The sequence below is a fragment of the Melanerpes formicivorus genome, unplaced genomic scaffold (assembly GCF_026170545.1).
Source record: "Melanerpes formicivorus ecotype bairdi unplaced genomic scaffold, bMelFor1.0.p_v2 SCAF_59, whole genome shotgun sequence".
In the NCBI taxonomy this organism is placed as follows: domain Eukaryota; kingdom Metazoa; phylum Chordata; class Aves; order Piciformes; family Picidae; genus Melanerpes; species Melanerpes formicivorus.
Window position 1 is genome coordinate 2,131,047 of NW_027142411.1, and position 27,823 is coordinate 2,158,869.

At 42.8% G+C, this 27,823-nt stretch overlaps 2 protein-coding genes across 6 annotated transcripts in view; one reads left to right on the top strand and one right to left on the bottom strand.

Moving 5' to 3' along the window:
• Positions 1-17,117, top strand: part of WWOX (WW domain containing oxidoreductase) — a 510,998-nt gene extending 493,881 nt beyond the window's left edge. For both annotated transcript variants that reach the window (XM_068161618.1, XM_068161620.1), the window contains one exon: positions 16,896-17,117. In XM_068161618.1, coding sequence (XP_068017719.1) covers positions 16,896-17,084 — 189 coding nt within the window. In that variant the 3' untranslated portion in view covers positions 17,085-17,117. The remainder of the gene's footprint in view (positions 1-16,895) is intronic.
• MAF (MAF bZIP transcription factor) overlaps positions 10,316-27,823 on the bottom strand; it is a 680,268-nt gene continuing 662,760 nt past the window's right edge. For all 4 annotated transcript variants that reach the window (XR_010990178.1, XM_068161626.1, XM_068161624.1 and 1 more), the window contains one exon: positions 10,316-18,284. Coding sequence is in view for 1 of the 4 variants with exons in the window: in XM_068161627.1 (XP_068017728.1) it covers positions 18,254-18,284 (31 nt within the window). In the remaining 3 variants the exon portion in view is untranslated. The remainder of the gene's footprint in view (positions 18,285-27,823) is intronic.

Below are 27,823 nucleotides of genomic sequence, written 5' to 3' on the forward strand. Positions count from 1 at the left end.
AAAAAAAAAGTGATCAGAAGTGTTTAAGGAGAGTTAGATAGTACAGCTCCCATACAGCATTTGGACAGGACATAAATACAGTTCATTTGTTGCCAACTGAAAAAAAAGATTATGCCACTTAAGAGCATATTGCACTTTAATAGAAATTTATTGTCAAAAGAGTATTCTCCTCGAAGGACATGGCATCGTGGCAAAACAGGGGATGGAGATCTTGTTACACACCATCATTTGTACTTGTAGGGAGTAAATGGAAAAATACTGAGACAGAGTCAACTGGCTGGTATCAACTGAAGAGGATCTTCTGTGCATTTGCTGGGAAGCCAGACACATTGCCATTCCTCCAACTGGAGAGAGCAGAAGAGATGTGTATCCTGTCGAAATAACGCGTTTCTCTCCTTGAATGACAGCACACGTGCAAGTTCACACCACACCAGCTCCAGCCCTCCAGCCCAGATGCTTCCTAGGCTTAGTGGATGCCCCCCTCCCTCCTTCTGTGCTCAGCTCCCTTCTCTGTGCTGGCCACTGAATGGAGCATCTTAGGTGTTCCCTGAGGGCAACTTTGGCTGCATTTTTGGAAGGGGATACAGATCCTGATATTGCTGAAGCTGAATTCCCAACACTGGTTGTTTCTTAAAAGTCTGTTTAAGGAGATAATTTTAGAGGAAGGCCTATGAACCCCCTGTATGGTCTAGCTGAAATCCTGGGCTTTTCTATATATTTGTGTTGCATTTAATTTTTTTTTAGTTAAGACAAACAAACAATTCCCTCCTTTCCTCACTTTTCCGGAGGTGTCCAGCAGAAGCCGTCTTCAGCATTAGTCAGAGGAGTAGCACAATGGAAAACTGTCTTGCATCTTTGTGGTGGGCAGCACAGCTCTCTTGGGTTCCCATTTCTCAGCTTCCACTTCCCTTGCATTACAGGGTTTTTTTTGTGGCTAGATAGAATGAGAGCTTCAAGAAATGGAAGCTAATGGTTCTCACAGATTAGTCTGTCTTTTGCCAGAAAAGTTTAAGAGGTGCGTGTCTTAGTATAACAGTATTGGCAGCGTTAGTACTGCAGCAGCAGAGAATGCTATCCAAGGAGCCTATCTGAGGCTGGAAAGAGGTGCTGCAGACAAATGAAGAAGGCAGTATAAACCCTCTAATTTTCTCAGAGATAAAGCGTGGAAGGTGTTGCATAAAGCTAATCAGGGAGACACAAATTATCAGCCTAACAGATGCAAGAAAGAGCATTGCACTGAGAAGAATGTTCAGCTTGATTATAAATCTGGCCAGAAGTGCAGCCATACACCTAAGCTGATAGAAGTAGGAGCAAGGGATATGTAAACTTCAGCAAAATTTAGGGTTCCCAGTAATGTTGCTCCTTACCTTACCTCTATTATGGAAACTGCACCTGACTTTTCTTTGCTTCCATTATTCTGCTATTGATTAACCTGGGTAGGAACATTCTCTTTCACATTCCTTCTTTCTTTGTTACTTGCTCTGTTGTTGCAGTTGGTTCATTGTGTTGTTGTCTTAAAAGAGAAAAGGAAATTTGATGTGGTGACTGAAAACACAGAGATGCAAAGGTGCTTTATACTCTGATGAGGTCAAGAAGTATCATTAGCTCAGTGCACAAAACCCTGTTACTAAATGTGAATATGAGTTGTGTGTGAGGATCTCTGTGAGCAATATGAAACAAACACATGAAAGGCAACTGTAAGAGCTCAGATACTTTATTGGTGTTCACTTGATATTTTCAGTGAGTAATTTATATACATGTGTATACACACTTGTGTATTTGAATTTCAATGTTTGGCAGCATTATAGAAAGATAACCTACTGCTGGGCAGTATCAGTTGCTGCATCTGTAGAATTACTGTTGGACATGTATTTATTTCCTAATGATAGTCAAAGTGATCATTCAACCTACATTTAGCATGCCTTGATTTAAAATGCAAAGCAGCAACATATTTCATGCAAATGTCAACTCTGCCTATGTTCTAGGGTGCATGTCCAGGGGAGGAAACAATAAGTTTATTCTTCTCCCCAATTAGACTTTTGTGAAAGGCTCAGTTATGTCTCCAACTATCACATTGAGCACACACTAAAGCAGCACATTAATGTGCCTTTAATGCTTCTTAGGAGTAGATCAAAAGAAATGTCAGGTGCACTTTACATTCCTGCCATGATGTGTCTGGGGCTGTTAGTGCGTCACCTCTGCGAGGGCCCTTGTTCCCAGCCCGCCACGCTTGGGCTGTGGGTGCTCCCCTGGGATGGCTCCTGAAACATGCAGGGGTTGACCACAGCACCACTGCACCTCCTGTCCCAACTCCACAGTTTTCTGAAGCCAGTAGAGAGTCATGCTGCTGTCAGCGAGAGCAGATTTTGGCCTCTGCTCTTTGGTGGGAGAAAAGAGTTGTTGAAATCAATCGTGGAGAGAACGACTTAAAACTCGACATGCTGGAAAATGGAACCTAATTAATGGGAGCAAACTTGCAAGCCTTCACTGTAAACTGTTATTATTTTGTTTGCTTGCTTGAGGGAATATGTCAGAGCAGTGTTTACCATTTCTTAGTACAAGCTTGGCTGTTCTACCCATCATTTATTTTTACATGATTAGCAGGTGGACTTGTGGCTCTGTCACTCTAAATGCTGGATGTATAAAACATGCAAGAGAGAAGCTTTCCTTAACAAGGACAACATCATCATTTCACTGGTCCTGCACTTGGCTCTGTAACAGTGTGGTGACTGATGTGGTGCATTGCTAGTGTGTCGCTCCCATCAGACTATGGGGCCAATATCAGCCAAAAGGTTGCAGAGTCTATTTAGTGTGTGAGACACAGCCAGGATATCCTGGACACCCACTTCTACACCAGACACTGATGAAAATAAAGCTGAACCTCTGAGGTTTGTGAAGCTGAGTGTGTGTAACACGAAAATGAAAGATGGACAACAAAGAAAAGGTACCCAGCTTTAGATACAGCATCAAAACTGTAAATCAGGAGACAAGGCTAAGGAAAGTGAGTGGGAAGGAGAGGGGAAGTAAACATATAGGGTGACGGAAAACCCAAGGAAAGAGAAATGCTGCATAGTGCAGGACAATGTGGACGAGGACAAGAAGCTGGAATTAATGCAGAAGCAGGGAAGCGGGGAGAATGGTTCAAGTTTTGTAACAAAGTTCATTTCTGTATGTTTTCCTCTTTCAAATGGATGCTCTGAATAACTAGTGCTTTCATTTCCCGTGAGGCAGAGGTGAATAATAAGTACCTCATCTGGGGACGCTGATCTCCCCAACATCAGTCATCTGCTTGCAGCCTTACACTCCAGCAGTACTTTGGCTGAGCAAATTAGCCTGAAGTGTTGTGCCCTTGGCTAGCAAATCCTTTCAACCCGGTTGAACGGACAAAATGAATACCCAGATTGTTCCTATGTCTGTTATTCTCTCGTGTTTATCTGGCTGAGCTGTCAGTCAGGCCATTATAACTGTGGTGCACACTCAAATGACTTGTCCACTCACAAAAGCAGAGTCTGTTGATGATAAGCTAAACAAAACTGGAGAGCGACTGTTGACAGAGTTGGGGGATCTTGCAAATGTCTCAGGTAAAAGCAGAGCTGCAGTCTGGGAAGGTACAGAGGGAGTTTTTCTTGTGTGTGCGTAGTTAGAAAGTGTTCACTGGGATGTGTTGGCGGACAACAAATGGGAGCTTGTAGTGGACTGGGTTCCTCTCTGCTTTAGACAAATTAAGTGCCACACGGAAGACTTCTGAAACTTGAATGGAAGGGTTTAATGCACTTACTAGAATTAATTAGTCTGAAAAGACATAATTTACTCACACAGGCTTTGCCAGGACAGAGCAGAGCTGCTATCTGCCATGTGCCATCCTCTCCCCAGCACCGGTGGGAGGAGTGGCAGCACCCACAGTGCATCAGGTGGGTTGTGTGGGGCTTGCTGGGGAGAGTGGCCAATCCTCCCTGCAGAGCTCTGGACACTGTTAACCCTGGGGTTTAATTACCTTGCTTTAGGATTGCACATCCTATGGGTTTGAATGTGTCAGGTGTTTTCTCCTTCCCACACAGGGAGGATGTTTACATGAAGGAGGATCACCAGTTTTATTCATAGTAGGAATTGGATTTCTTAATATCTTGGAAAGTAGTGAATGACACAGGTGAAGTGCTGTATTAAGATTTATTTCCTGCCTTTTAGTTTATCTCCTAGGACCCTGAGTTAGAAGTAGGATTCTGAGCCACTCCTGGAACTAATTTGATTGCATGACATTAAATAATGTAGTGCCTACCTGCTGAATGTGGATAAAGCCACAGCCACCTTGGTCCTTTAGCCTCATGTTTGTGAACATAATTAACCAGCTTAAAGTTTATAGATTGTGAATGTGAACACAGTCTCAGATGTTTGAATAATGCTAAGCCATGTAACAGAAAGTGTCTCCTCCAGCTCTTTCCCAAGCAGAGAAACTCCAGTGCTAGGTTGTCAGGACAGCTTTCTGCAGCATCCCAGCACCCTGTGTTCTGCAGTGGAAGGGGAAAAGACAAGACTGAGTAAGGCTACAGTGGCTTAAATCTTCATAAGTGTCATGAAGCAGCATAGGGAAGCTTAAGTAAGGAAGGTCCTGCATCTTGCTGGGAATTTGTTACCATGCACAGTTAGTGAGAGAGATGCTGTGGCGAGCGCAGCACAGCACGGCAACATCTCTTTTATCAGCAGCTGGTGCCTTCAAAATCCCAACCCCAGTAGCCTTGTTGGCTGTGATGATAACTGTAACGGATGGTACAGCTATTTTTCATCAAATGCTTGTTAGTCAATTTATTAGATTCCTAATATCCTAATGCACTCATTTGGCAGGCGTCTGGGCGAGCGGGGCGAGCGGCGCAGCGTACTCATTCAAAGTCACTGCAACTCGCAGGTTGCTGATTTCTCATCAGCACTCAGAAGATAATTTGCAAATGTGCCATTTATCATTATGTGCTTTGTAGAAGCAGATCTCATGAATGGGGTAAACAGATAAGAGTTTAATAATGACCATTTCCTTCCCAAACACCATTACCAGCTGCCAGGGCATTATGCTTTACATACATCGCACATACTGCACCTATAGGTGCATCTGAGCGTGCCTGTGCTGGTAAAAGTAGCTGGAGACACAGCTTTTTAAGGATGGGTAATGAGGTTACTGATCTCTCTGCTGAGGGACAGAGTTGGAGTAGGTTAGATGTTGTCTCCTGAAGATGTTAGCCTTTTATTTGTAGTAGTTTAAAAAGGAATGGTGTGTGTGTGCATGCACACGTGTGCGTGGACTTTTTCACCATGAAAAGCCACCACTTACCTTCCAGCTTTCCTTTTCTCACTGGGCACATAGGCATCAGTGAAAAGCCACTGGTAAAGCCAACAAAAGGATTATTCAGAGGCTGGATGGTAAGGACTATATGGCAGGGGTTGCTGAAGGAGCACTTTTCTCCCACACCAAAGACAACATGCTGCATGGGTGCTCTGACCTGTGCTGCTGTTTGCATCTGTGCTTGACTTTGTATTGAGGGCTGCTTTTTATTTGCTTGCTCACATTTTGCTGGGAAGAAGTCTAAAGTAGCAGTAGCCAGGCTATCAGTCTGCAAATGCTATTCCTGTCTCCTCTCGTGACATTCAGGGCGGAATCCCTGCATACAAATCGTTGCTACTTATTTTTGCTTCTGCAGATGTGATTTTATTAAATGAGAGGTGTAAGAAGACCACCGGTATAGGAAGGAGCCCTTTCCTGCCAAATGGCTCTGTGTGTTTAGCTCTGTGACTGCTCTCCAGCAGAGCTGGGAAACCATGCAAAGATATTGATAATTGATTCTGTTTTATATAAGTTAAAAACTAGCTTTTCCCTCCTAGTGTGAAGGTAATGGGTTTTGTCTGTAGAAAGATAATAATCCTATGAACCATTTCTACGCCCTCTATTAAAGAATAGTACAGCTTGCACTTCAACATAATGCCCATGTCAGCTCAGCTTTTTAAACATTCATCTTAAAAGAGTCTTCAAGGACTGGAAAGAGATCTTCCCCAGACACCAAGCTAAGTTTGAGGAACCTAAAAAGTCATGAAGACCCTGTCAATTAACATGTTTATTCTTATACATCTGCTCTGGAAAAAGCATCCTCAGACATGAAAGCTGTTTTCTTTCGATTAAGAAGTTGTCATTGCATTTAGTTTCCATAGATGATAATGCAGAAGGGATTTTCCCCCCCTGCTTACCATATTGGGGGATAAGTGCATCTCTTTTTTCTTCTTACCCTTTTCTTCATAGGAATCTTCATTTATTACATTAACTAAAAAAAAAAAAAGGGGTAGGGGAGGGGGGAAGAAAGGAAAGGAGAACTAAATTGAAACCTTGCCTCCAAATTTGTATGCAGAAGGAGACTTGATTTATAAGCTTAGGTAATTTCATTTTTGTTCACACTCCTTCAATTGAAAGGCTCCCACAAACACTGTTACAGCACTGAAGGGAAGAGATGGGGAAATTTATCAAGCTATTTATCAAATTATTTTCACAGTCTGTCAAAGTCATAAGCATGCTGGGGGGGGTGTGGTGTGTGGAAACAACATAAAGAGTATGTTCAAACAGAGGAGCATGTCTGAGTGAGCAGCCAGACTGCAGCCCAGCCAGCAAGCAAAGACACGGCCAAAGACATGGACACTGCTCTTGGCTGTGACAGCATCTGCCCTCAGAGCCAGTCCTGGCACTAGTGTTATTAGAGCCTTCCTTGATGGATTATGGGCTGAGAAAATGAAATGCAAAACATTGCTAAACAGAAGGATAGGTCAGAGCAAAGGGGATAGACTTTTCCCCCCCTCTGAGTCTCTGTTGAGGTTTACTAATGGAGATGATGTAGAGTCTAAACAGTGCACATCCTTGGTTTGGGAGTGAATCACATCCTGAGATGGGACACCATGCTTTGGAGAAAACAGTTGTGGAGTTTGTGTCCTTGGTGGCAGGCCTTGGGAAACCACGTTGGCAAAGCAAGGAAAGGAAAAATAAAGAGAAAAGCAATTGAGATTGAAGGAACCAGTCTAGTAAGAAATCTTTAATTTCTAATGAGTGTTAAAGGATTCGAGAGAGTTGATTTTGTTGTGGAGGTTTTTTTTTTAACAAACCAGTTCAAGTACATGCCTTCAGATTATAAAAGTACCTGAAATTGCCTAGAGTATCAGCATGCATAGCTTGTTAGTATTTACATATATTTACACAGGAAAACAAGAGAAAGATCTACAGTTATTTACAGTCTACATAGGAGAAGAGAAAGGCAGCATAATTGTATTTCCTAAAATACAGTAGTGGAATAGTCAGCACATGCATATTAAGATATATTTGCATGATAGAACGCAAATGTTTTAAGACATACCTTTTAAACTCCCTATGCTAAGGTATAGCATAATAAAGGTAATATTTTTTTTTTCCTTTTTGTGTTTTGTTTCTAGTCTATTTGCATCAAGTGCTTTAAAATGTTCACTAACACAGCGGCAGCGTTATTTACCCTGGCAATTAAAGCAACAGTACACACGATAATTCCCTACTAACTAGCAACAAGCTGCTGGTGAATGAAATATCTATTGTTACTCATTATCCATCGACCAACATACAGGGATCTCTCCTTGTAAAGGCAGTGCCTAAGCTATCACCATTAATTATAGAAGTAATATAAATGAGACTCTACAGTATGTACTAAATGAAATATTAACAAGGCCAGTGTCTTGGAGCCTGAAAGATGCACTAACAGGGCACACTTTACAGCAGGCTAGCTATGAAAATCACACGTACATAATACAGGAGTTGCCTGGCTTACAGCTCTAAGCCTAGACTTTAGAGGCTTGTTTGCTAGATCTGTATTATTGCAAAATACATTCCCTTAATTAGTTTCTGGAAGACAGAGTTAGTAGTTAATTTCTTACCATGATATGTCCCCATCATAACACCCTGTGTTTATTCAATGCATTGTATTACTGGAATGAAAGTGTCTGTGTGTGTGTGTGTGCATGTATCAACAGATGAAAAACAGTCTGTATCTTTAAAACCTAAACAAACCAGCTTGTTAAATATTTGTCCCAAAAGGTCACTTGCTTAAAAAGCATTTTGTTGTGTGGGTTTGTTTGTTGGAGTGGGTTGGTTTTTTGTTCACTTATATCTAAATCGAAGGTAAGTCTACAAAATTATCTGTGCGATGGGAGGAAGCCAAACGTCAGTATGGTGATGACATTCATTGTAATACTGCATATGAAAAAGTCTAAATTCTGATTAGTATTAAAAAGCTATATAAATATATACAGCATATACAGTACTATATGTATACATACATTTATATAAAGTGTGTATATATATATAATTAAAGTTAGGTATAGCAAAACCATAAACCATCTCAAGTCAGCATAAGTTAGTAACAGAAGTGGTTTCAACAAATTCCTTTCTTACATCTACCCAAACACCAGCCAGCCTTATTCTGATCATTTAGTTGCAGCAGCATATCTAATCTGTCTTTTTGGCTTGATATATTTATTGTCAACAGCCTGTTTGCTCAACTCTTCAAATCACCCTTGCCCAGAAGGATCTGCCCTCAGTTGGCAGGTTTCAAGAGGATTTCCAGTGTCCTCCCTAGGACTTCCACTTTTTGCAGTGGCTGACAGGTTGTGATAGGATTCATGTTTATATAAATGTACATCACAAAATCTCAGTGGCAGAGGTTTTCAGGTGTGTTCAGTTCTCAGAAGTGCTGCTCTGATGCCCAAGGACTGTCCCTTTTGTGCTCTTTGCTTCTCATTCTTCTGGCCAGTGCTGGCACATAGGGCAGGGGGGCAAGCCATGTGCAGTGACATAATATGATCAACCTGATCACACCTTTACCCTGTTTATACTCTGAAATGAAGATCAATAATTTTCCTCAGGGATTTTCCCCTAAATCCAGAAATAAGCAGGAGTGTGCAGCCTCACACCACCACTCCCTACCAGCCTGTGAGAAGAAAAGAGAAGCAATAGTGGCTCATAGCAATTTGCATGCAGTGTTCAGAACTGCCACTTCAGTGGAGCAGTGATGTCTGAAAAGCTTAAATCGGGTGTGAATGGGAGTTCAGTGGGCAGGAGAGGAAAATGCAGGAGTGATCTGTGTGGAAATGTGATGTGGTAAAAAGTCCAGGGTGAGCAGCCTGGGGCATGCTGCTGCTCCTGCTGCTGAAATGCTGGTTGGGCAAGGTAAAGCCATATGCCTCATTAAAGTTGTTGAAGCCTAAGATGGCTCTGTGTCAGGCTCGAAACAATTTCCAGAAGCTGATTGTGGTCTTTAATAAGATACTGGGGAAAGGAAGAAATATGATGCTGCTTGTGGGAACCAGCTCCCTTCCAGGTGCTGTGATAAGAGCATTTGGGTTGCATGGACATAGGAGTCTCGTGCTGTCTTAGCCATTCTATGGTTTTATTTGAGATGTCTGTGGGGTGCTGGCAAATACAATATCAGGCCTGTGGGAAATGTGTGCCCATTGATAGATGACTGTAAAGCACGTGGGAGATTCTAAGACCACTCAGATCTCTTGAGACCTATGTTGGGCAGCTGAATCCCACCCTTGTTATGCCACAATGGCTGTTTCGAGCACATGCAAAGGGTAAGAGAGATGAACCCATGGATGACATTTTCAGGGGCTGGTTCCCTCTAAAGCATCCCTTTTTGAAGAACACATTGGTGTTTTGGCTAGTAAGAATTTTACCAACAGAGCAAGAGGGAAAAGACTGGAATAGGGCCTGGTGTAGCAGATAGCTTCACAGGTTAAAGAAACAAGTTTATACAATAGAGAAAAATATGCAGGAATTTAAAAGATAATTACTTTTCTTTTTTTTTTTTTTTTGTCAGCTATTTTGCCAACCTTGTTCTACATCTTCCACACAATGGAACAATGGTTTACATAATATAATATAACACTTCATACTTACAGGGTGCTTTTCCACAGTAAGTGTGAAAGCACTCCGTGAATCTGAGCCAGTCCTCACAACACCCCTGTGAGGTGGGTAAAGCACAGGACTCTCCTCGTTTTACAGCTGGGAAAAGTGAGGTACATGGAGTTGAAGTGACTTGTCCAAGTTCACCAGGCAAGCAAAAGTTGAAAAGAGAGGGGGGGAAAAAAACCCCCACAGCCCAGTTCTCCGGATCTGACATCCTGTATTGTTGGTTGTTTGTTTTTTCTCCTGTGGAACGATTGCAGACAATCTGTTTGACACTGGTTGTTGGAGGTTGGGAGTTATCGAGCGCTATCCTTGCCGGAATTGAGAACATAAGGGGTGTTGCATGACACAAACGAGGTGGTGCATTGTCAAAATACATTTATTACAATGGACACATTTTCCCTTCGCAGAATTAAAACCCAGAATGGAAGTCAAGTGTAGCTGCATAGACCGAATAGTTGAAATAATCACTAGGACTTAATGCCTCAGCAGTGGAAAACAAATCCTCTTTTATGAACTGCTGCAGTTTCCTTACTCAAAGGGTATAGCACGCTCATCTGCTATAATGTATGTAAAGAATACTGTAAATGTGTAAAGGTCTTAATGACACTAAGAAAACTTACAGCTCGAAACCAACTATGCTTTGCAAGTAGAGAAGCTGATGGAGTTTTGAGTCTTTGTAGTTGGGAATTAATTGAGAAAGGAATACATCAGAGGGGGGGAAAAAAAAAAAGCAGACTTTATAGATTTTGATTTATCTGTTGTATTATCTTCTAAGAGGTGCTTTGCTGGTGTCAATGTGGTGATGGGGGAAGGGGAGGTGGTTGAGAATCTCTGTTTTAGATGTGGTTCAGTGAGACCTTTGAAAGGACTGTAATTACAGAGTGAGTTCAGGTCACGTTTTCTTGCTGGCTCTTGGGTGGGGATGGGACCTGAAGTCAGCTGAGGCAAATTTGTTTCTTAGATCATATTTGGCAACTCCAAAGTTGGTTTTTTTTTTAGCTGCAGATATGATTTCAGTGTATCATACTGACCAAAAAAAGCAAAGGGAGGTCTCAATGTCATGTTTCTTTGCTGAAAAAGCAATCAGGGAATCCTATTTTCATACAGGAGACTTGCACATACATATTCTGAAAGTTACTCATAAGAACAGTGCATCTGAGATTGCTCTAAGTAAGGGTACTGCAGCAGGAATGGAACAGTTCTTCTGTCTTCTCACATGACAGACTGAAACTTGTTCACTGCCTTGTACAAAAAGTAACTACCCCTCACAGCTCTGAGCTGCCCAGGTAGGAGACGGAGCAAAGTAACGTCTGGCATTGAGAACTATGACTCAGTTAAGACAGCCCTCACCCGTGGTTGATATCACCAAACAGCTCTTAAAACTGCTCCTTAAAGCACTTCAGATATGGGGGAATCCTGAAGGGCATGAGGATTCTAGACTTGCTAGTGTTTTGCAGAAGAGGTTCATCTGCACGCTGCATGTTCACAAACACTTGTGCTTGATGGGAAAAACTGTGTACAGATTTGACTCATCTGCTGAAACATTTTAACAGTAAGAAGAAAGGAGTACATCTATTTTGAGAAAGTTCTGTATTACAGTCCCACCAGGGGGTTGCTAGCAATTCCAGAAGGAAACAAATCCATTCTGGGGCCAGTTTTCTCCAGGAGGTAAGCCAAGGCTTGGCTGCTGAGCTGCAGTCTGGAGCAGTGGCTGCCTAGCCTGCTGCGAGCAGCCTGTGCCCAGCTTGGCCAACTGGATGGGCACTATGTCCCTGCACCAGGCAGCACATCCCAGCAGCCACTCACCCTGAATATCAACATCAGGATTGCAGCAAGCAGCACACCAGGTCTTCAGCAACCTGTGAAGCCTCAGGAAGGCAACAGACCTGTGCTGCTTTACACCAAGGGAAGATGAGGCTCAAAGAATATAAAACTGCAGCTGTAACTGTAGGGTTTGGTATGGACAATTTGGAACTGATCATGGTGGAAACAGGCTCCATATAATTGTGTTTGTTATTCCAAGGAGAGTTTATATTTCACATCAAATCAGGAAATGACCATTGCTGAAGCTAGCTGGTGGAGAACCTTCCCCTGTCTAGCAGAATGGATTTGAACTCTTTAGGGTGTTTTTCAGAGGCACAAAGAAGTTAGGGGAGACCCCATTGGTCTCCTGATCTGGAGTATGTTCATGCTACCTCATCTTCACACTGCTGTGTGTTATTCCACTACAAATGGTATGCTGAGGGTGCTGCTGTGTGGATCTGGCATTTTTGTGTTAGGGATGTGTTTGCTTTGTCTAATAGTCCTGAGATGAATAACAGGAACAGCCTGAAGAGTTTTAAGGAAGCACTTGCTTTTTTTATTTCACTTCAGCTGCTTGCTTTGAATCTGGCCCTTGTCACAAACACTTGCCTCTCGTGTCATTTTGAATTCACCTCTTCCCACTGGCCATCTTTTAAAATGCAGTATGCTAGACTTAACCTCAGGCTACCAAGATAACTGGCCTTTATCCTTAATTTTTCATAAGAAAATAAACCCCTCCCTTTCAAAGAAGCTGCTCCCATCTCACGGGCAGGAAATGTTTTGTGCTCTCTGTGAGTTTGGAGTGGATCTTACTCATTTGTAGTTGATAAATATGCAGATAAGTTATGGCTTTGTGTCTGTTATTTATATGCTTGGTATGCAAACTTGCTTCAGAATGGGAATCTAATTTTAGAAAATAAACATGCACTTGAAAGTAGACAAATGTGAAAACCAAACATTAACTGTGTAATATGCTTTCTTATCAGGAACGTAAATGGGATCTAACGGATGCATTACAGATATTAATGAGGGGTTTACCATAGACTGTATCTCGAGAACCCCTTTTCTTTAACTACTAAGATATTCAATGTTAATTTGTATTCAGTGCCATCAGCTACAAATTGACAGCTAGCAGTTATGAAATAAACGCTAGGACCTCGCCGCTACTTAGTATTTTCCTCTCCACAAAGGATTTGGGAAGGACGGCTAATTTAGATCTTTGAGCCTCGACTATAAATAAACAGCAACTGCTGGATAAATCCCACCCTGCTGCAGTGGAAGATTGTATTACAAACCTGACAAATGATTTGTGGGAGAGAATGATGAGCCCTTATTGCTAAGACGCTCTTCAAGTTAATCCAAACCAAGATTCCCGGGTAATTTTACGTGCGCCGGGAAGATTGATAGCGCGGCGCTTGCCTAGCAGCTTTCGAATGTTTGGCCGGATCGGAAATGGCATTGAGGCATGATTAAAGATTCAGTTGGGCTTCTCACAAATTCTTTATCCCCTGTATTCATGGTGGCAAGCCGCTGCCTTTGTTGCAGGTTAAAGAAGGCTGACCCCCAGCTCTGGTGATTAGCACGCAGGACAACTGACGGACCTATGGAAAAGAACTGTTTAGGTTGCCCGGCGCACCGAGCATTGTTTATCGGCTGAAATTGTTGGGAGGGAGGGGTGTTCATCACAGTAGATCAGGGAGAGTCAGTGACAACTGACAGGCTCATTGTTTAAGACATTTTTTAACGAAGTTGTTAACATTAATTCTTTTATATAGTACTCTAATCTTCTTCAAATTATGTTCTGACATGGCACAAACCGCTTGGCATTGAAAGTCATTCAACAGTGATTAAAGTGCTCTTTTTATCGGTTTAAGAATGTTTCATCTTGTATCAGCAGTATGGAATTGTTTACTAATTAGATTCTCTAACATCCTCTGCTGTCATATGCTGATGATATGTGAACAGGAAAGCTGATGAGCAAAAAATTAAAACTTGTTATTAGACTGTCATAAGGCCCTACATATAAAGATGTCATTCAGAGGACTGTGTTCGGGAAGGATAAACAATATTTGCTGAGAAGCGAAGCGGTTTCTCAGCCTGGCTAGGCATGGCTGGCAGGGCAGGCATTTCACAGTCAGCTGCAGCTCTGGCTTTTCCTGGAGGTTTGTGGTATCTGTTGTAGATGCAAAGGAGGAATTTGTCCCTTGAGGACCTTCCCATTTCAGCATGGCATACATGAGGTGTCTAGGCATCCCACTCCAGGCAAGAGGCTGGGCTGGAGACTTTCTGACATCCTTCCCAACCCAAGTGTGATTTGGCTTTTGTGATTGTGTGACACCCATTCCCCTCTGTCCTCGGGCAAGTCACTTAGGCAGATCCTCAAATGACTGGATGCAGCTAGGTCACATTCACCAAAGGAAATTACATGCCTAAATGGCTTTGTGAATCTGGAATTTACCTTGTTTTGTAGTTTTGCCATCTGGAGGAAGCTGCTAGGCTTGATAGTTTCATGTTTGTCCATTATTCTGAGATATTAAAGCTTTACCCTCTGTCAACGAAGGGAAAGATCAGACTGCATTTCTCTTAAGTAATGAGAAAGCTACCATTGAGCTGTCTTCTTCTGAAACAGCCAACACGATTGAAACAGTTAGAAAGAAGTAAAGATATACAGAGCCAAAAAGCAAATGGCACATTGCTTATATCCAGTTCTCAGGGAAGCACTGGAGGCATCACAAGATAAAGTGCTTTGGGCTTCCAGCCACATAATCTTTTATCGCTTAAAGTAAATATCCTATGCTCACACAGGGAAAGCTATTCTCTTCTTTTGGAGTCTAGGTTGTGTCAATGTTTGAGGCATACAGCACTGCTGTTATTCTGGGGAGGGGGACATTCTTCTGCCTGCTGAGAATTTTGTTTAAAAGTCTTCAAATTTGGCTCCTTTGAAAGGATAAATTATTGTTTGGTTTGGATTTTAAACTGCTTTCCTAAACTTCCATCTTATGAATTAGCTGAATTCTATTAGAGCTAGCCTGAATTTGGCTTGGCTGGATGGATGCTTTTCAGCAATAGCTTAAGGGCTCTGACTCTGCATTGAGCAATTTAGGTTAATTTTACCTTTCTAATAAAAGTCCAGTTGAATTGCTTGCAAAAAAACCCCTAATAATACTCTTCAGGGGCCTTGAATCATTCTAAACAGCTGAATATAGCAATCATACCTGTGCTGTGGAGTTTTATAGGATAGTTTAAATGAGCATAGGCATTTTATTGTTCCCCATTAATATTATTTTTAGTAGAACTATCTCCCATTTCTACTCCTGCCTTTTTAAGATCCTTTCTCTATTTTTTTGATTAATTAAAGGGTTTGGTTTTTTTAATTAATTAAGAGGATTACTATGTATTATGCTAACTTCAAAAATATTTTGGTCTGTTGATAACTATATGCCTGTTAAAATATTTAGTACAGACAATTTTGCTTTACCTTGCGATGGGAGATCATTTCTATGCTGTGGAGTCATCATTATCACTTTAATCCCATCTTCTGAGAAAAAAACCCCATGCCTTGCACACAAGCATGTCTGTCTTTGCCATTACAAAATTGAGATGCCTCAGTTAAGGAGAATTGAGGCTTTTTAGAATGCTTGCTGCCCTTTGAGGGTGAGAATGCAAAGTAGGGATCTTCTGCAGGTTGTCCCCTGAACAGCACCCTGAGTTTCCTTGGCTGTGACAATGAAAGGCCAGAAAAAAAGGCTGGAGGAAAAATCACGAGAGATTGAAGCCTGTTCTCTTTTCCCACTAATTTATCCTAATGTAGCAACATCTAATTTCTCTTCCTTTGCTTTTTCAATCATACTTGGCAGCCTCTGTATCCTGATTCCTATCAGCTCGTAATTAGTACTACAGAAAGGACTAAGATGTACATAAATAATCATAAGATGCCAGATAATCTGTATTGGTTTTAAACTGGTGTTGTGTGTTGCTATGCATTCTCACCTATATTTTAGTTAATTATGGTTTACAAAGCAAACTGCCTCCTTGCCCTCTTGACAGATACTCTGGCACTGCACTTTTGATCTATGACAGGGAGTAGCCTATCACTGGAGCCAGGATGCTTGTCCCAACCCTGTGGCTTCAGTCTCCAGGTTTCTGCCAGAGAAATTCAGAGAAACTCATTCTTCTTGTTTGAACATAAGTTCTCTTGGTATGAGGAAAAAAAATAAATAAAAAAGGAAAAAGTGAAATTAAAATGGGAAAAGGGAAAAGGAATAGACACCCTGATCCACAAAAGCCTCTAGTCTACCTTCTCCACTTCTTAAAGTATTAGAAGACATGAGAAACGGCTGCTACAAAACAAAAAAGCCCACTTGAGTCTCTGCAAAATCAGAACCTCTCTGTGCCTGCAGCAGATAAACATTCTTACAAGGCAGCAGTGACAATTGCCACAGTGAAGCTGTTGACCAAAGATGTATGGGCAGGTTTGGCACCAGTCCCAATTGCACTTTACATGATAGGTCTTAATTGGAGTGTCCAGGTTAATTTTGTACAAGAGGTTTAAAAAACCCAAACAAACAAAAAACATACATCAGTCTGCATTGCTGGGCAGGGTCAAGGAGCTGGGGTGCCCATGGTGTAGGGTAAGTGCTTTCTGTGTTGCAAAAGGGAACCAGCAAGTTTGTGAGGTGCTGCTTTTAAACCTTGCTCAACTCTTCTGGCTCCAAACACTCTGCATCAGGCCAGGCTCTCCCTGCAGCTGATCCAGGTTTTTACTGGCAAGAGGCAAAGTGCCTGAGACTGGAGCTGTAGTTTAGGACTGTCTTTTCCTTTTCTTTTCCTCTGAGAGGAAAGGAAAGGGGGGGGGGGGGGGGGGGAAGCAGCTCTCAGTAAGGTGTTTGGCAAATGACTGCCCATCCAGCAGGCAGGCAGCACCTTCAGCAGGGTGTCAGCCCTGTCACCAGGCAGGTTATCCTGCCGGCTGCAAGGCTTTTCTTTTTCACCAATGCTTTCCTAAGACACAGCTTCGAAGGGCTGCAGCCAAAATTACAATGCTAAAATATCTCTCTCTATATTGATATAGTTTTTTCTCATATTGTTTTTCTCACTTTCTTTTTTTTCTTTTTCTTTTTTTTTTATATAATTCCAGCAACAAGGAGCTGCCACAACTGTCTACTGTGCCACGGCTGCAGAGCTGGAGGGCCTGGGAGGGATGTACTTCAACAACTGCTGCCGCTGCCTGCCGTCGCAGGAGGCACAGACCGAGGCCACGGCTGCGGCCCTCTGGGAGCTGAGCGAGAGGCTGATCCAAGAACGAATTGGCAGGCAGTCCAAATAACAGGGAGCTCCTGGAAGGATCAAAACACACAAGTGTGTGCTTGCTCGGAAACTGCCAACACTGGAACCTGTCCAATCTTATCATCTAGAGGGTTTCCATATACCTCAGATACAGATTAACCAGTGTTAAATGAAATAATAGCAGTCACAACATAGTGAAAAATGTTAAGTACTAATGGGAAATGGGGAATACTGTGGGTTAAAGGGACAATGCGGCTTCCTGGGGCTTAGTTAGTCTTGGTTCTCTTTCTTTTGATTATAGCCTGTTCAAAGTGTAACCCAAGGAGGCATCTTTTGTCTTATTTCAGAAAAGCAAGGCTGCAGATATTTTCTGCTGTTTTGATTAATGGGTAGGTATGTAGCCCAGTATGGGATTTCCTCTTTATTTTGATAATTACTGTCTGTTAGGCTTTAGGTATTGACTAGGAGATGGTAGCTGTGCTGATTCTTCTTTTCCCTACAAGGATTTTATTGGGTGTGGCAAACAAAAAAAAGAAAAGATTATTAAGGAAAGAAATCTTTCCTGCCTTTGACTGCTGGCTGCAAATACATCTGCGCTGTCTAGCAAAATGAAAGTGCAAGAAGACATCTGAACAGAAATGGTAAAGCAGTCACAGCTAATTAAATATTTCTTTTTCTCTGTTTTTTTTTTTCTTAAAAGGTTACAATAAAAGATAAGTTGTAAACCATTCCCTAAATAATGTCAAATTAGCAGAGATGATGTTGTCTCCTTAAAGAACACACAGAGCGTAATCAGGGGGTTTAGATGGGATTTTCATCCATGTCTCAGTTCACAGTTTTAAGGAGCTTTTTTTTTCCTTCCTTTGGAAGTTCACAGTTTGGGGTTTTTTTTTGTCTCAGTTCTCCTGATATTGTCTCTCCTTCCAAATCTCTTTCTTTTCTTTTTTTTTTCCTTCCAATGCAAATTCAATAAAACAACATGCTTGCTTGAATATTGTCACCTGAAAAGAAAGTTTCTCTCATTTCTGCAAATGTCTTAGTTCCTTTTTTTTTCTTTTTTTTCTTAGAAAAGAAAACTTGAGGAAAAATAAAGAGCTTCTTGTTGATGCCAAGAAAACGCTGTTTTTGTTTTTTCTCTTGTTTCTGAGTTCATTTTTTTGTGTGTGTGTATTTTGTGCTTTGTAGCTGTCGTCACGCCAGCAGGTTGTCCTAAGCCAATCCCAGTCCGGCATCACACTTTCTGTAGACAGAATATAAACACATAAATAGGACACATTGTTAATAGAAGCTTATTTGACCCCCTTATTATTTATGATTTATTGCTAACACTCTGCCTTCCGTGATTCTTCTCATCTGCAATCATAATGCACTTGATTAGTTGTTGACTAGGCACGCAGTCACCTGAAAGAAGCAGCCGTAGCATCCTCCCCTCTCAAACAACCCACCACACTCAGGTAAGGAATTATGCTGCTGCAGTGGAACAACCACGCCTTACAGTCACATACTGCACTTTGGTTTGACTCTCTGCTTTTTTGACTGTACAGCTAATTGTAGTTTTTAGCTCTTCTCTAAGTTTTTAGCTCTTCTGTAAGCAAAATCTCAATCTGCAAAATTAGATTTCATCTGAGTGGACAGAGGGAACCTGGGAGCCACTGCCCTCAGATCTAGGGTGAATTTATCTAGCCTGTTTTGGTTTTTTTCTTCCCCGGGGCCCTTGGCATCATTCAAGCTTCTGCCCAAGTGCAACCTCACCTGCTCACTACTTCATCTCTCTGCCTGCTACCACAATCTTTCCTAAAGCAGCAGTAAAACAATATGTGAACCTGCTGGTAGCTGCTGTGCCACCTGGCTGACAACAGCCTTCAGGAAATAAGCACTCCTGCCCATGTGTCTTCCTCTACTGTCTGCAGCAAGCCCTTTCCCCAGGGCCAGCACATCCTCCTGAGCTTGCTTCTGCACTGAAACATTTGGTGGAATAAAGAAATAAAAGAGGCTAGTCCAGGAAGAACAACAACTCTTTTCAGACTAATTTTTTTTTAACAAAACACCAAAAAACACCAAAAAAACTCTTTCATGTCTCCTAGTTTTGTCCAGCCTGTGCTGCATGGACCAGATGTTGGTATACTGTAGTGTCTGAAAACTAGCAGCATGGGGCAAAGTGTTTGCAAGCTGAGGTGATGGTTACAGTCGCATCCCTTGTATTGTCTCTGAGTTTATCTGTGGAGAAAAAATATGATTAAATTCTGTCACTTATGCAACAGCCTTCACAAATGCATTATTTTTCCTTTTCACAGCCAAACAGAATTACTCTCATAATAATACAGTCAGTTGACGGAAGCAGAGCTTCACCTCACAGCTTGGCATTGCTGTGTTCAGAAGAGGCAGTAATGAAGCACTGCTGGGAGCTCTGCACTCCCCCGAATGCCTGGGCCCTCTCCTCCATTCAGGCAAACATTAATAACCAATAATGAATACCCTGTCATTCCTTATTGCTGAAATATTGCATGCTTTCATGAGAATTCAGTATGGGAAGAGATTGTCTGCCTTCCTCCAGAGAGTATCTAGGAGGTGTTTGTCCTCCCTACACAACTCACTTGTTCAGTGCTACAAGGTGAAAGCGTTTTTAATGTGAGCATAGCTTTGCATGAGATGAAATGCACTACGCCCCAACCTCATTTAGTTGCTGGGGTTCCTATTTCTGGTTAATAAATATTTATTGATAGTAGTGTATTACCCTGTCTAGCATTCCACTGTCACACTTTTACAGTTTTCTCCAGGTAAAATCACTTGCTCTCATTTTCTTTTTTTCCCCTTACCTTTTCTTTCACTCTCTTTTGCCTTTCCACTCCTGGACTTTCTTTCTTTCCATGTATCCTCTCCCTGTCCTTTTGTCTCTCCCGTGGTGAAATAGCCAGCACAAAAAAATCTACCCCCCCCACCCAGCCCCATTCTCATTCCAAATAAAGAAATGGCACAAAGCTGCAGAGCATTTGCTTCTATTAGAAACACTTGTGAAAATAAGTCTTCCTGTGCTCTCAGTTTGGATTCAGAACAGGAGGGATGTGCAGGGGGCATTAAAAAGGAGAAGCAATTGAAAAGAAACAGGCTCCAACACCTCCCCACCCGACCCCTCCCTTTTAATATCCTAGATGTCCCTAAGTCGTTGGCTTTCAAATATATTTTGGTGTAAAATTTGGCACATTTACAGCTGGCCAGATTTATTTATTTGACTGGCTTACATTTTTCTGGTTGATTTACCTGAGGCAATGTCTGTGTGAATTACTCCACAATGCATTGACTCAGGTGTTCATTAAAGGTAGTTAAGTGATCCTGTGTCTAATATTAAAGCAAACCCCATTAACCTTAACTAGTATCATATCAGCAAAACAAAAAGAACTGAATAAAGCAAAATAGATCAGCTATTTATAGTTCCTGGAAAAGAGCCAGCAAACTTACATCAAGCTCCTTAATAGTCCTAATAAGCACTTGCTAGTTATCCCCATAAAAAACAGGAGAAGGCTGGGTCAGGACTGTGGCGCTGACACACTTGCTCAAGCCCCACAGGACTTTCTGAGGGGGAGGTCTTGGAAGGTGATGCCACAGAACATTTCCCACCCATCATATGCTCTAGGGCCTTGCTGGAGCCTTTTCCCTCCACTTCCTTCATTCCAAAGTCAACATCATGTCCTGTTGTAATGGTGATTTGCTTGCTCCTCTATGAGTACTCTGGATTGGCAAGGCCATGTAGGTATGTGAGCAAACTCCCTTGCTGGGAATGAAGAGCTCTTAGGGGAATGGAGGGGGTCAATCAGTGACAGCTTCCACTGCTGTCCATGCAGCAGCTGTTGCCCATGGTTGCCCAGAAAGTAACTGCTTGCTGGGACCTTTACTTGCAAACCCAGATAGAGGTGAACCAGCAGCAAACTTGTGCCAAGCCTTGTTGTTATTGGGTTTTTTCCCCTTTCTTTTGACACCTGTAAAACAAATTTCAGATATCCTCAGACTAGGTAAGGCTTTTTATTAGAGAAAGTCTTTCCAGCAACACTGCAATAACTTGACTTATATCAAGGTTGAATAACTCCTTGTCAGGTGTTAAGCTCATGACCTTTCAAGCCAAACACACTCATACTAACCAGTTTACCATTGGAATGATCAATATCTTGTAAGTGAGAAAGTCTAGACAGATCTTATTTTGTCCTTTGGTATCACTTGTGGCTTTGGAATTGATCATTAGATGTGGCTGGGGGAAAAAAATTGCCTATACATTTCATGCTCTGTATTTATCTTGACAAGGTTCTCTAGGATTATATTTTCATAATCTGAATGGCAGTGGAACAGCTGCTCAGGCTGTGCAAGCCCTCCTTATCAGGCTGAATTTAAGCTATGGTAATTACTCTTTCTCCTTATGTATTTCTTTTTTAAACAAGCGTGTGCTATACATTAAAATGTATGGCTGGGGAGGCAGGGGGGCATGCTGAGAAGATGGGAAAATGCTGCTGAATGGCATTCTTTCCATCCACAGTGGCTGATGTAGGCGTGTGTTGTTTTATTCTCAGTGTAAGCCCATGTCTGAGCACCAATGATCCCAACCTGTGCAGGGAATGCCTTGTTTTATGAACAAATCTTTGACAGGGGAGGTGCCCTGAGACTGAGGCAGTTCAGGAAAAAACATAATAGCTGTTGGTAATACCCAACAGTAAACACTCTACTGACTGAAGCCTTCACCTGGCTCCTTTGCAAAGAGGTTCATTAGCAAAGCCCATTCCCAGGGGAAGCAGCCGAGCCATGGCCAGGAGCATAGCATCCAACCAGGCACCATTATCTCCTGCTTCAGCCCACAGTCACAGAGCCATGCTGATGCCAGGCACTGAAGGTGCCTGCATGATACAGTGATGGAAGCATTGAAGTAAAAACCACAGAATTGTTTGGGTTGAAAAAGGCCTCTAAGATCATTGAGTAAGTCCAGTAGCTGCATGGCTGTTTGCTGATGTCCTGGACTGAGGCAATGAGAAAACAGGTAACTAACTTGGAGAGAAAGAATGTGCTGCTTTTCTCCAGTTTGGGTTTTTTTTTTCAGCAGTGCTAACTCCACTGTTATTTACTAGATGCCTTCTCTGGGCTGTGCTTTTTCTTCTCTCCCCCAGCCCTGTTGCGTCTGCAGAGTACTTTCCAACGGGTGTTTCGTGAATTAGCTTCATGCTTTAAGAGAGAAGATTGCTCTGGCAGAGAACAGCATAGTTGTAAAAGTGTCAAGGTGTTATGAATGTCCTGATGATAGAGCCCAGTTGTTATCTGCTGGGTAGTGAGGGAGGATAGCTAATGATGTGCAGCATGTAAACCGTTTGTTGCTCTAATCCATCTGTGTGGAGAGGAGTGAAAAAGAGGGGCGAAATCCTGGGAAAATTACTTGGACAGCTGGAGATAAAGTGTGTACTGATGGAGTCATCCAGAGGTAGCTGTCAACATGAGCTGTGTTTGCATATAATCCAAGCGATGCACAATGATTCCTTTTGGTATTTTTTTAATGGGGGTTCATGTGTCTGTGCACAGACCTTAATTATTATCCAGTATCTCTTACCAACTGGGCTCCAGTTTTAAGGGAGGAATGTGATTCTAATCACTCCGGGGCTAGGTGGTGGAGAGAAGTACTGCAAACAGACCAAAGCAAGACACACAGATCCCTTTGGAGGACCTGAATTAAATGAGAAGCAGTCATTTTATTAATTCTGCTGTGTTTTATAGACCTTTTATATGGAACATTAGCCATACAACTTCACTATCTAATTAAAAAGGGCTTTTATCAATTTGCTGGGCAGTTGCTTATGGAGGAAAAAAAGGGGAAAAAAAATAGAGGAAGACTTTTTTTTGAGGCCCAGAAAAATCATCTCCTTTAAGAGGGCACAGCACAAATCACCAAATGCCTGGTGAGACTATTTTGGCTGGTTATCTTCACTCTTTGAGAAGCACTGTTATAAGACCTGAACGTTAGCCAACACTTGGAGACCGAAGTCTGTGCTGCGTGCATTGTTCCTACAAAAACCTTATGCAGGTCTGGTGCAGCGCCCCTGGATATGTGAGCACACTCTAAATAAATTAGGGGCTTTGTACACTGGCTTTACACCATCCCTCCTGGCAAAGCAGGCAGCCTGTTCCTTGAGCTGGTGTTAGCCCTTAGCAGCAGTGGTTGGAGCAGCCCTGTAATGTTCTTAGAGAGGATTGAGGAGCGGGTGTGATGTTGTGGGTGTGAAACGTGTAAGCTCTTTGCAAAGGGAGGAGAGAGAAAATGAGTGCGTGGGAGCCACGCTGCTCCTGCCTCGGATCATCCCATCAACACGGAACTAATGGCCTTAAAATGGACTTTGCCTTTTGCAGGCAGCCTGAGAAGAATCATAGAATCATAGAATTGTTCGGGTTGGAAGAGACCTCAGGGATCATCTAGTTCCAACCCCCCTGTCGTGGGCAGGGACACCTCACACTAGATCATGTTGCTCACAGCCACATCCAGCCTGGCCTTAAAAGCCTCCAGGGATGGGGCCTCCACCATCTCCCCGGGCAACCTAAAGAAGGGCAGGGGAAATGGGACAAGGTAGTGCCTTCCTGCAGGCAGCAGTCTGTACTTTGTGCTGATGCCTGCTTAGTGTGTTGGATGCAGCTGAAGCCATCCCAGCACCTGAAAGCCAGTGGCATGAGAAACCAAACAGGAGGAAAGGGGAAGAAAGGGAAAAAAAAAATTGTCTTCTAAACCCCTTGCACCTCCATAAACCCTTACTTTATGTGGCGTATTGGATTTTACAAGCACAGAGTCTGCTGGGAGCTGTCTGCCGAGCACACAGTTAGCAGTGATTGAACACCAGCGTTTTAGCATTTTGACTTAAATCCAGTGTAAACTTGTAAGTGAACTGCTGGCCTGGGCTGGGTCTCTGGTGGACAGCAGTCAGCAATGCATCACAGGCTGTGCAGCCCACAGAGCGCCCGGCCAGCGGCCGCGGGTCACAGTTCAAAAGAAGCCTGAAATTTCGCTTCAGTGGATCCTGAATTACCTCTCATCCCGGGGAAGGCTTTATTTCTCTCCCCCTCTTTCCCTCCCAGCACTGAGCCGGCATGGCTGGAGAAGAGAGGAGAAAGGGAGCCGGTACTGAGATCATCTCGAATGTACCTGGACTACAAACAAACCAGAAGTATTTTCCTTCCAGCAAAGCTGTTCCTTTAATCTTTATGAGCAGGAGAAATTCATGCATTACAGAGGCACAAAAATGAAAAGGGAAAGGCGGGTGGGAATAGTTGCATTAGAATTAAGCCCTGTTTTTAATATGACACCTGTCAGACTTATTGTTAAAAATATGGAGAAAAGCTCCCTTCAGAAATAATAACATTGCAGCAAGGTTAGTTATAACACGGTGAGTCCTGTCAACAGCCGCAATTAGAAGTTGTTTACCAGGGAGCAATGTAAGCTCTGCAGCATCGGGGCTGCGCGGACGCTCCGTGATGTTCCAGCCCCAGCCGAGGGCTCACGGATAATCCTCTCGTCCAGCACAGCCCCTATCTGAGATGGGAGATTCTTCCCCGCAATCACATTACTTTCCTAATGACACTATCGCCCAACCAGGGATTTAGTGCTGCTTTACAGTCAATGAATGGTGTCACCAGGTTTAGGCTGCTAAACAATTAAAGGGTCAATTTACGGCGTGTAAGTGGGTGGGGGTGAAGGGCAGGGGAAGGGGGATGACTGGCAAGGAGAGCCCCTGATAAACAAGAGCTGTCACAGAGCCCTGCCCTGCAGGGGCGACTATTTCTGTCAGCTGGCTATTAAAAGGCATCCTTCGCTGTCACAATTAAGCCCCTCCGCCGGGGCCAGCACGCCGCCGCCGCGGCCACCGCCGAGCGACAGAAATCCCCCTCTGCGGCGGCTGCCAACTGCCAGGCGGGATTTGCAAGTCACCCGGCACTGGTAGTTAAACTCAGACCGCAGAATTAATTTCATTTATGCCTTCAGCCAGATTTCAAAGTAAGGCTCTGGAGACGCAGGAGAAGTTAATTTATTAAAAAGCAATAGCTTGATAATGCACACGATGATAGAATAAATGAATCTGTTCAATATCTTATAAAACAGTTGGCAATCACATAATAGAGCATTCATTGTCAATTTAGTAGCTTGTCTCATTATACTCTGCAAATAGTAGTAAAATGGTGTATTATTCATGAACCAACATGCTTTAATTACTTTTAGTGCACATTTAGTTTTTTCAAGTGCAATATGAGTTAGATTCATCTATAACTGTAACTCAGCTTACCAACCTTGAAGCGGTAACACAAACTGGAAGGGAAATTTTACCAGCACAGGGATCAGTTTCTGGGAAGTTTGTAACATTTCTGTGTGCTGTTAGGGCTGATCCTGAAATGCTAGCAGCAGATAGCATCCCAGAGTTGGATTATAGCTGATACTACTTTCATAAATATGCTGTTATTCTCTGATAATTTAATCAGCCATACTTCTGTGATCCATCATTTGCTAAGGTTGTGTTTGGGTTTTTTTTCCCTGCCATAAAGCAAATCCTTAGATCTCACCTAGTTTCTTTGTTGGCTTTAGCAATAGAAATTGTCTTGTTACCACTCCCTCCCTTCTTGGCTTCTCCACACACACACACACACACACACTTTTCACCAGCTTAATTTGCTATGAAGGTCTCACATACATACAGCCAAGGTCAGTGAAAGTCCACTGCTCATTTCAATTAAAATGGCTGTGAGGATTTATAAGTAATAAACTGCTCTTGCCCACAATAACAGGTTTCCTTAAGTCCCTCCTGCCACTACTAAGTATAATGTCTCAGCACATTGTTGATTTCTATGTACACAGGAAAGAGGGAAAAAAAAGAGCACAGTAAAATAAGATGACTTAAAAATGCAATTAAAGTGTAAATCTTTACACCCATTAACATTTAGGGTCCATTAGATTACTTTGTCTTTTACAATATTAAATGCTAAGATGTTTTGCTTTTGTTCTGTAACAGTATATTCTAGTTCTATTTATAATACAAACATAATTTAGCTCCCAATAAATCTTGGCCTTAATTGGTTATTAAGTATGTGCTACCATGTCATAAATTTCTACCACAGAATTTCTTCTTCTTTCTGTTCATCTCTCTGCCTCTGTATTCTGGGGTCAGGTACAGGGGTTTGCACCATCATAAATATCTAGCCTATCTGAGCATCCTCCTGCAAGAACTTGAATGGGGAGCATCACCCTAAGGTGAAGACCTTTAGTCAATGCTATGGGGGGGGAGCTAGGGCTGGCTTTCAGCCCCCTGCGAGCAGAACCCAGCCTTGCACCTGTCCACAGGGGGTGCAGCCATTGAGGTTAATGGTTATTCCACCTTGGAGGCTGAACTTAGAGGGGGATTTCACCCTGCTCTCTGCCCAAGGGGAAATGCTTCTGCAATGTATTTGCTCTCTTCATAGTGAGCTTGAGGCAAAAGTGGCTGGCCACTGGCATGGGGTCTGTCTCTCCTGGGCAGGAGATGCGGTTGTGGCCTGATGGATGGCCAGCTCTGGAGCTCTGGCACTAATAAAGGTTGCAGAGGGTATAAATCACGACTGAATTTCACTCTCTCATCCTTGATGTTATCTTCTGCTTTGAAAGGTGTCCAGACTATGGCTGCACTATTATGACTTTCTTCCTCAGACCTCAGTAAGCACAATTTAGTCTAGTTTTTATTGGTCACTGAGGATGAGTTTCTAAGGTTTTTGTAGATTCAAGAAGTGGGGTAATAGCATTGTGAGGGCATGGCCCAGTTTCCTTTGTAATCCTGATTTCAGTTCCCAATAGTAACCTGAAGCCATGACTGTTTAATCCTTAATTCCTGCCACAATTAACATCTCATATTCAGGAGGACTTCTTTGAGATTTGGTAGGAAATCTGTCCCCAGCTAGGTCAGCCTTTACTAAATGGGATAGGATCCTTTTCAGCCTGAGTCAAATACAGTAACACCTCATTTAATGGGGCAATAGAGCAGAGAATCTGTGAGCTGGCTCCGGTTGGATGCGGTAGGAATCAACATCCTTGCAATTAGAGCTAGTGAGGAATGCAAGCACACAAACTCATAAGCTACTAATGAACTATTTGAGCAATTCTGCAGGTATTTATATAAGGCTGAGGCAGCATCCTCAGCTGAAGAGCTACCCCCTCCCATCTATTCCCAAGGAAGCTGTAACAGAAGTGGAATTTCTTTATGTAAATACAAGCAGTGCTGAGAGACCTGAATTTCTGCCATCGCCTCGGTGCTCGCGGGTTCAGGGTGGTGGTGGCAAACAAATGGGGCTTGGTCTGCAGTGACTTCACTGCACAGCAATGACAACAAATGTCAGTTTGCTGTCTCCTCACCAATATTTTCACACTTGTGAATGCATAACCACACCACTGCAGATAAGTCAGAGAACAGCTTTCTTATCCCTTTTTCAGCACCCCTATACCACCTTGCCCCCTTCACAGTTATCCTGGATTTGTCCCCCTTCATTTACACAAGTCTGCGCTAAATCCTGCCTGTCCATTCGCCTCTAGGATAATCTCAAAGAGCACCTCAGCTTAGCTGAGCATGTCATCCCTTTCCAGGGGTCATGGCAGGCAGTTTCCAGGGCAACCCTCTCCTCACCAAGAGCCCAAGCACTTCAGGCTGTGACCACGACCAGCTGAGGCATGGCCGCAATCTTACCTGCACCAACTTCTTCCACAGGACAGCAGAGCAAGGGGCAAAGGGTAAAACAGTGCTTTACACCACCACT